General features: G+C 40.1%; 1 protein-coding gene across 1 annotated transcript in view; it reads right to left on the bottom strand.

The window, feature by feature from the left end:
- Nucleotides 1–9,726, bottom strand: part of Epg5 (ectopic P-granules autophagy protein 5 homolog (C. elegans)) — a 105,409-nt gene that overhangs the window by 53,215 nt on the left and 42,468 nt on the right. The window contains exons 15-21 of the mRNA XM_013014901.1: nucleotides 8,879–8,998; nucleotides 8,014–8,273; nucleotides 3,989–4,129; nucleotides 2,720–2,864; nucleotides 2,329–2,526; nucleotides 1,833–1,943; nucleotides 478–600 (exon numbers count right to left, since the gene is read on the bottom strand). Of these exons, the coding sequence (XP_012870355.1) occupies nucleotides 478–600; nucleotides 1,833–1,943; nucleotides 2,329–2,526; nucleotides 2,720–2,864; nucleotides 3,989–4,129; nucleotides 8,014–8,273; nucleotides 8,879–8,998 (1,098 nt within the window). The remainder of the gene's footprint in view (nucleotides 1–477; nucleotides 601–1,832; nucleotides 1,944–2,328; nucleotides 2,527–2,719; nucleotides 2,865–3,988; nucleotides 4,130–8,013; nucleotides 8,274–8,878; nucleotides 8,999–9,726) is intronic.

Genomic DNA, 9,726 nt, shown 5'->3' with positions numbered 1-9,726 from the left:
AGTGGCGCTGTAGCTCAAGTGGTAGAGCGCTCTCCTAGAGCTGAAGAGCTGAGGGACAGCGCCCAGGCCCAGAGTTCAAGCCCCATGACCGACAAAAAAAAAAGAAAAGAAAAAGGAAAGGAAAGGAATTCCTGCTCATAATCCAAACTGAGACTCAGAATGGAGTCAGGAACCTGACTGGTAACAAATTCTAAGGGGAATTCAAATGTACATAAGACACAAAGGCAACTACTTCAAAACAACATCAATCCCCTTCATCTGGCAATGAACACACTCTTCAATTATTGGTTGATGACTCAAACTGTTAAATGAGACTTGGGAAACAAAGTACATACTTTAATTTTACAAGGATTTTAAATGTGGGTTTGGTGGCTGTGCATTCCACAGTCACAACAGAAAACACAGAAGCTCACAGACTATATCCACATTAAAGTAAAAGCCACCTCTTAGTACTCAAATAGAGAACTACCACTTCACCTTCAGAGCCTGGTCAGGGGTAAAAGTGGAGTTTATAACCAATTCCCCTTCAACAACTCTTCGAAGCTGGGAGTCTTCTTCAAAGATAGATTCCATGTTCAGCACCATCCAGGCAAACCAGACCTATGAAGACACCAGGAAAAGGGCAGAAAATAAACCACTCACACCAACTAATTAAATATATCCGAATAGTTCCCAAATAAAATTCTTTTTTGGGGGGAGGGTAGGCCCATCGTGTGGCCTGAACTCTGGGCCTGGGCGCTGGTCCCTCAGCTCTTCAGCTCAAGGCTAGTGCTCTGCCACTTGAGGCACAGTGCCACTTCCGGCTTTTTTCTTTTTGCTTATGTTGTGCAGAGGAATCGAACCCAGGGCCTCATGCATGCAAGGCAAGTGCTCTACCACTGAGCCACCTTCCCAACCCCCCAAATAAAATTCTTGAGTTGTTTTAGCTTAGTGCTAGAACACTTTCCTAACACATAGGAGAGTCCTATTTCAATCCCCTGCATCACAAGAAGAGAAAGGGGAAGTGGAGGGAGAGAAGCAGTGGTAAAGTATCACATGAGAGAAGACTCTATAGATGGGCAGGAAATGCATGCCTCTAGGACTCAGTGAGGCCGAGACAGAGAGGAAGATAGGCAGGGCTGAGTCTAGCAAGGAATCAATTTCAGCTGGATCCTAAGTGGCATGAGAAAGATTGAGAGGCTGAGGGATGTTAGTCCTGATTTAAGTGATGAAACAGATGTGATTATTCACATAGTGTAAGAGGTGGTAATAACAATGAAAGTAATTGGGGGGGAGGGAGGAGGCTGGGAAGGGATGTGAAGGGTAAACAAAAGGAGGAGGCTGCAATGCTTGGTAAGAAATGTACGCATTATCCTGCCCATGTAATTGTAACCCCTCTGTACAGTATCTTCACAAATAAAATAAAAAAAAACAATGAAAGTAATGCTGCTAATAATGATAACAACAACACCCAATCACTAGTGAGAACTATGTGCTAAGCATGTTCTGAATGTTATATATAAATGCAATCAAACTGCCATATGACAACTGAGGAAACAGAGGACAGAGATATAAACAAACTTCCCAAAGCATAGAACAAATGGCAAGGCCATCTGGCTCTTAACCTGTCTGCATTCAGACCACTATCCCAAGCTTAGTCTACTCTTTCAATGAAACAGGAATGGCAACAGCACTTCAAAAGAGGGTCATGACAATTAAGTGAAAAAATACACAGTAGATACACAATATATACACAGTATATGCTATAAATGTTTATTTTAGGCTGTCAGAAATTTACTAATAAGAATGGTACCAATATTAATGCTCACAAAGATCAGTCCTCGGCTTCATACCTGAGTGGGTGTGGCCAAGCCCTCCACAAATGAAGGGGTGATGTTGCCTGCCACGATCCAGCTCACCAAGGAAGAAAGCAGACTCCGGTCACAGTGGTAACCCAAAGCATTCTACATTAGGGAGACGAGATGGAGCAGAGAGAAGAAACTGAAAAATTACTTTACCATTGATTCTTTCTAGCTCATTAGTAATTGTCCCACCACACTGGAAAATTCCCATAAGACATAGATTTCATGAAGTTCACCAGCATTAATAATGCCAGACAGTGTACTACAGGAGAATATAGTGGGCAGGGCCCTGCCTAACCATTCTTTATTTGATTTTCCTAAGATCTATGCTGGCAACTTATGATTCTACCATAAGGCAAAGCTTTTAAAAAATACAAAACCAAAAAAGATCCTGGCCCAAGAGTAATTCTTATATCTATGCATTTAGGAGAACCTTAAGAAAGCTACTATCTACCCAACAGTAGAAACAAATTCTCCAGCAAGTTACCTTGTGCTGCTGGTAGAGTAATTTCTGTACACAGTCTTCCTGCATCAGCTGGAAAGCTGTTTTACACAAGTGGTCCATAAGGAAGAGGATGGGCTGTTCTCGGTACCAAAGATGCTGGCTTATGAGAGCCTGAACCCAGAACTCCAACACAGCTACAGGACCCACTTGGTTGGGCTGAATACTTATAGATATGTGCATCTGTGGAGAAACAGCTCAGGTGATGTGAAAGGAAATAACCAGCCTCCCACTGTTACAATGCCAATAAAATTCTATTTGCCTCAACAAAGTGCCAAGTTACTGCAAATGTCTAAGTCATAGACATGCTAGCATCTAAAGTATTTGCTTGGGAAGATGGGCCAGAGTGTATTTAGGGGCTTGTGACGGCTCTGACCTGGATCATGCTGTTGAGAAGCTTCAAGTTGTCCCCATGGCTAGCTCCTGTCAGGTGTTGTGCCACCTTGTGGGTGACCTGCTGAGTGACACCTTGAGGTACTCCACTGTCCAAGTGTAGGAAGAGAAGGAGGTGCGACAAAAACCTGCCAATGACACATGATCTCACACCTTACCTTTCAATCAGGAGCAGGCATAACTGCCAGTATTTCCTCACAATTACTTAAGAGAAAACATAAATGTTTAATTGGTCCCATTTTCAGATGAAGGTGCTATTTAGGTTATTTACGGGTTCTTATAAATCCTCAGGGGGTTTAAAAGAATCTTATCTGCCAGAAGTGGAATGAACAAATCAACTACAAACACATGCAAAAACAAGCAAATTAGAGTACTAGAGGAAAATGCCCTTATATCCCCCTGTATTCTCCATACCTTCCTCCTCTACTAATAAAAGCAGTGTTATTCCCAAATTTTCACTTTCCACACTTCCTTAATGCCAAGGTGTTAATAATTTTTTACATTTAGAAAATGGATCCCAAGCTCCAATCCTTTCTTAGTAAAGTCAAATCTCTGGCGGAAGAGACTAAAAATCTATATTTAGTAGGCTCCCATAGTAGTCTCTTGTCACCAAACAAGACTGAAACACATTGAATGAAAAGACAAAAGAAAACTGCATTGTTTCCTTTGGGCCAATGGATGATCCTGCCCAAGGCAGGGTTCTTCCACATAAGCCTTGCCTCCTCTTCATCAATGTTCATGTGGCTCAAGCAGGTGTTCAACTCTTCCCAACTTTCTATGTATCTACCTATTCACAATACCACTCTGCACACTATGAACAATGAATACAATATGCTTTGATAGGGTTACAAGGGCAAAGCCCTTTGGTGCTCAATGTCAAGAGCACTATTCCCAGAGTCTCATGGAAACAACTGCTCTGTCAAATATTAGTAAGCTTTAGTAAGCTAGCCCAGGCAGGAAAAGCTGTGAAAGTCTGATCTCCAATAAACCAGCAGAAAACAGGAAGTGGCGCTGTGGCTCAAGTGGTAGAATGCTAGCCTTGAGCTGAAGAGCTGAGGACAGCGCTCAAGCCCAGAGTTCAACCCCCACGATCAACCCCCCCCAAAAAAAAAGGGTAGAAGATTTGTCCTTATTTTAAAAAATACACTGTTGAAACTATCATTATTTTATTTCAGAAACCAGAAAACAAAATCACTTATACTCACTGGGCTATTTCTAAAGAATCTTCTGCCACAGAAAAGAACATACTTACTGCTCATTCTTCAGAAGATAATATTGGCAAGGGTAGAACAAAGGTAGAATCTTATCTAGAACATGAACCACTGTTCTTAAATGCCTTGACTGGACCAGAATTCCCAAAAGTGGAATACCTTCTGCACAGAACTTCTCAATGCTATGGAAAAAGAAAATACAATGAGTACATAAAAATAGGTCACTCATAACTGTATTCTTCCAATGAGTTATCAGCCTACAACTTCTCAGGTCTCTAATGCTTTTTTTGTTTTTGGCCAGTTCTGAGGCTTAAATTCAAGGCCTGAGTGCCATTCCTGAGCTTCTTATGCTCAGGGATACTCTACCACTTGAACTCGAATTCTAGGTTTTTGGTACTTTATCAGATATGAGTCTTAGGGACTTTCCTGCCCAAGCTGGCTTTGAACAATACTCAGATCTCAGCCTCATGAGCGGCTAGTATTATAGGCTGAGCCAATAGCACCCCATTTCTAATGCATTCTTAAAGCTCAATCTTCTTATAATACTAGACTCAGAATTCTGGAAATGCTGATGGCTGATGCCTACACTACTGGTTAATCAGAAGGCTGAGATCAGAGGACTGCTGTTCGAAGCCAGAAAATCCATAAAGCTCTTATCTCCAATTAACCCAAAAAAAGCCATAAATGGAGGTGTACCTCAAGTGGCAGAGTACCAGCTTTTGGGAAAAAACTAAGGGAGAGCCTCCTGACCCTGTGAGTAACATTACAAAACAAATACAAAAAACAGATGTTCATCCATATTTTCATTTTATCATGAAAAAGAGGCACTGTGCCCAAATTTTCATAATTTCCTATGGTCAAAATGAACTTTTGGTTTATAAATTTCTAGTTCAGAGTGCCTGCTACTACCCTAGACTATTTCTCAAATAGTACATCTATATAAGATGCTAGGAACTGCCAGAAGTTACCACCGCAAAGGCAAATGAGCTCACTTCCCAAATATAAAGTGGCAAAATTCTTCTTTAAAACATGAATTAAAAAAAAAACAAGAACAAAAACATTCTTTCTCTTTGATTCACTTTGGAAAATCTATCCTTAAGAAATAATCTCAAATATACAAAAAAAATATGGATGATAATCCATATAAAGATAGTACTTTTTTGGGGGGGGGGGGGGGGAGATCGATCTGAGGGCCTGGGTGCTGTGCTTGAGCATTTTCACTGGCTCAAGATTAGAGCTCTAGGGCTGGGAAGGTGGCTCAGTGGTAGAGCACTTGCCTTGCATGCTCGAGGCCCTGGGTTCGATTCCTCAGCACCACATAAGCAAAAAGAAAAAAAAAGCCGGAAGTGGCGCTGTGGCTCAAGTGGTAGAGCACTAGCCTTGAGCTGAAGAGCTGAGGGACAGTGCCCAGGCCCAGAGTTCAGGCCCCACAACCGGACCCAAAAAAAAAAAAAAAAAAGATTAGAGCTCTACCACTTCGAGCCACAGCAGCACTTCTGGTTTTCTGGTAGTTAATTGCGATGAGAGTCTCTCACAGTTTCCTGCCCCGCTGGCTTTGAATCACGATCCTCAAATCTCAGGCTCTTGAATAGCTAGGATTACAAGCGTGAGCACTGGCACCTGGCAAGATAGTACTTTTGGGGTGGGCAGGTGGGGGGTGGGGCATTGGTCGTAGGGCTTGAACTCTGGGACTGGGCGCTGTCCCTCAGCTCAAGGCTCAAGGCTAGTGCCCTACCACCTGAGCCACAGTGCCACTTCCAGTTTTCTGGTGGTTTATTGGAGATAAGAGTCTCACAGACTTTCCTGCCTGGGCTGGCTTTGAACCGCGATCCTCAAGCTCTTAGCCTCCTGAGTAGCTAGGATTACAGGCGTAAGCCACCAGCACCCAGCTAAGATAGTACTTTTTATATTTATTTTCACTTGCAAAACTGAGATGCAGAAATGATTTAAGTAAATATGAGGAATTCATTCAGTGAGAATTTTATCCATTGTTTTAAAACAATACAACAGACGACAATGAAAAATAAAAAAATTTACTATAATGACACTGTTGCAGTTTGAGTATGAAATGTTCCCCACAGGATTGTGTGTTGAGTGCTTGGTTCCTAGCTGGTGGCACTCTTTGAGGAATTTTAGATATTTTAGGAGATAGGACATACTTGAAGGAAATAGGCAACTGGGGGGTGTACTATTATTAAAGGTCATACCTGCTTCTCAGTCCCTTCTTCATTCTGTTTCCTGTCTGCCATGAGATAAAGACTTCCCCTACCACATTCTTCACTACCCTGATGTTCTGCCCAAGTGCGTGGGAACAAGATACCATGAACAGAGCCCTCTGAAACCACGAGCAAAAAAATCATTTCACTTTTAAGTTTTTCTCTCAGGCATTTTAGTTACGTTACACAAAAATGACTAATATAGATACTGAGGGAGAGGGGAGCAAAAAATACTGCTGATTACGACTACTAGTAACATTTATAAAGAGGGAAAACCACAGGGATGGTATCATACCAAAATGTTCACTGTATTAGACAAAATGTTCATTGTACAGAAGTGAATGGATTTTTGAACTTTGGTTCTATTCTTTAATTCTCAGGGGGAAAAAAATCATTTCAAGAAATAAAAGTAACAGTATAAAGGCTATACCATGAAGGAGGTCTTTACAATATTACAAATGGATAACAAAAAACACTAAACTATATATAATCATAGCCATTAAAAAAAAAGATCAAAGGAAGCTGGGCATTGGTGGATCATGCCTATAATCATAGCTACCCAGAAGACTGAGATCTGAGAATCATGGTTCAAAGCCAGCCTGGCCAGGAAAGTCCATGAGATTTTAATCTCCAGCTAACGACCAAAAAAAAAGAAAAGAGCCAGAAGTGCTGTGGCTCAAGTGATAAGCGTTAATTTTGAGCATAAAAGTTCAGGGACAGCACCCACGCCCAGAGTTCAAGCCCCAGGACTGGCACACACATACACACACACACCTGTGCATACATATGTATATGCACACACGTGCGCGTGCGCACATACACACACACAAACAGTAGAAAAAAAGAAAAATAGTTTAGCATAGAAAAGACCTGGGTGATTTTTCTGACTGTCCATAATGTTATATTCATGTACAAGTAAGTATCTGACTATTCTGTACTCTAGCACTTTTACATCTCATTTGACCACAGGAGAGTCAGTCATAAAGGACAACCCTTATTCCCACCCTTGCTTCTATCCAGGATTCATTAATCAGCACTAAACAAGCACATATGATTAGAGAAAACATATAGCAAAACACATAGTAAAAAACTAGTTTCAGAATGGATGTGAGCATTACAGAAATCACAAAACAAGTTCAGAAAACTATTCTCAAAAAATTCTTGTGCCAGACACTATTGTAAGTATAGGTATTTTAATTCACTTAAGTCTCATAAAGTTCAATATTATTATTATTCCCATTTTAGAGGAGGAACTCAAAATTCAAGAAACTTGATGACTACACCTCAGAACAATGTAATACGTGTCCTCCAAAGGGCCTAACTAATCATCTCTCCTTTTCTAATTACATCTAGTCATCTACCCTCTCTTACTTACCTAGCTTTCAAATTTGTCCCTGAGACACTACCAACAACCTAATCAACCTCCATTCTCTAAAGGGAATCTTGGGCTTCAGTCAGGAGTCACTTTATTTTCCTCAATGTTACCTTCACACTCTCCCTACCCTATAATGAATGCACCTTCCCATATTCATTCAGTCTACCAGTATCTGTTGAATATCTACTAAGTCTAAGATCTGGAGACTGAAAGATGAGTAAGACAAAGTCTCTATCTTTTAAAAGGAAGTTATATGGATTTACTGAAAATATACATTTGTTTCAATAAATGCACAAGAGTGAATTTGAGCAGCACTTTCCCCTTGATGAACTACTAATCAAGAAGTCTTATTTGCCCCAAAATTACACCCTCAGGAGGTTTAATGGAAGCCATGGCCTTGTATATGAAAGAGGAGATTTTAGAACTCCTTTCTCCAAGACTTATCCACTCTGAAGCTTCAGCCTAAACACTGTACCTGTGGCCCACAGCTGTCATAGACAAGGCGAGATAACAGCCAATGGGCATGCCTGTTTTCACAGCCTTCAAAAGAGGATGAAACGTGGGTGATTCTGTCATGTCAGGCACTGTGCTGGAGAAAGGGACAGCTGAACAATTCTGTTGCATTCCATAATCATTTTTGTGTAGTTTTAATCTCAAAATCAAATTCCATGCCCATTGGTTAAATGAAGTCTCAGGAGTTTCTCCATATCGAACAATACTGGCCAAATATGAGACCTAAAACGATGATTCATTTTAAACTACGTTAGTCACATAAAAATTAAATCAGTAACATCATCTGCTATTGATCAATAATTTCCTGGACAAAGAAGAAAATATTACTTCCTGGTCATCAATTAATGTTTGGTATACTTAATTAATTCCTCACTTATAACTGGCCATGTCAATGTACCTTTGCTTTGTGAACTTGATCTTAATATGCACAAACAAAAGAGAATTGATTTAAAAGTTAGCACTCAATGCTAGTAAGTGGGTAAGTTTAACAATCGAGTGAGAGGTCTCATTTACAGCATCTGGGAATATATAAACTCTGACCATGACTAATTTTAAGCTCCCAACAGTCTACCTTGCAAAGTTCCTGAAAATGTAGCAGTCATTCTCCTTCATCAATATAAATGATGTTCTAGCATATCTGTAGCTCAACTCAAATTATTTTTTAATACTAACATGTTCAAAGAGAGGGTACATTTTAAAGAAAAATCTTTATCAACTTTAAATGTATATTTGAATATCGTACATTGTCAGAAATGTTCTTAGAAAATCTAGGATCAATACAATAACTTCATCTTCCCAGGGAAAAGATCTCAATATATGAGTGTTACCTGCTTCATACTTTCAGAAATAAGCCCAGCATATGGCTTCTGTGCAAGGTACTTCTGATAAGCCTCAAGAACCATTAAGGCCACTTCAGCATGAACTGCTTGATCCAGATGTAGGGTACCCTTTAACGGAAATAATTAAATCATGACTGTAATTTTTTTTATTATTCCTTAAAATAAAAAAATATGCAGCATAAGCAGATCTTAGATATGGAAGCTAACTGTTCCAAAAACCACAGCCCACAACATTAAGTTATGAAATGGTAATAAGGGGAGAAGAAACACACACAACACACATGTACCCCCCCCCACACACACACTTGATATCTAAAGAGCAAAAGAGCAATTACTATTCCAAGATAGGTTTAAACCTGATTCATCCCTCATCTCAGCCTAAAAGGTGTCTGAATGTAATACCTACCCCACTCAGAAATCTACAAAGACTTTTGTTATAAGTCAAGGACTTTGTCAAAAGTCAGGATAATGCTTATAACTGAAAATAGGGGAAGATCCTTATAAATTTCGTGTACAGTCCCTTTTCTTATTCTATCCACAGTGGAAATATAAATAAGATGCTAAACAACACAGGTAGCTTTAGGAATATGAAGTTGCCTATGGGGTTTCCCACCTAGTCTTCATAAGCAGCTTTTGAAAAATTCATTCCCTAACCCTTTCATTGAAGAAGACATTCCCAAGTATAATGAAAAAGTAAGGAAGCCAGTGCCAGTGGATCACACTGTTAATCCTAGCTATTCAGGAAGCTGACATTATGGTTTGAAGGCACCAAGGCATAAGTCTGAGAGACTCTTATTTCCAATAAACTGTTCAGAAAAACCAGAAGTGGCACTGTG

This window comes from Dipodomys ordii, unplaced genomic scaffold (assembly GCF_000151885.1).
Source record: "Dipodomys ordii isolate 6190 unplaced genomic scaffold, Dord_2.0 Scaffold25, whole genome shotgun sequence".
Taxonomy (NCBI): domain Eukaryota; kingdom Metazoa; phylum Chordata; class Mammalia; order Rodentia; family Heteromyidae; genus Dipodomys; species Dipodomys ordii.
Note: the sequence above shows the minus strand (reverse complement) of the source record. Positions and strands in the feature narration are given on the sequence as shown.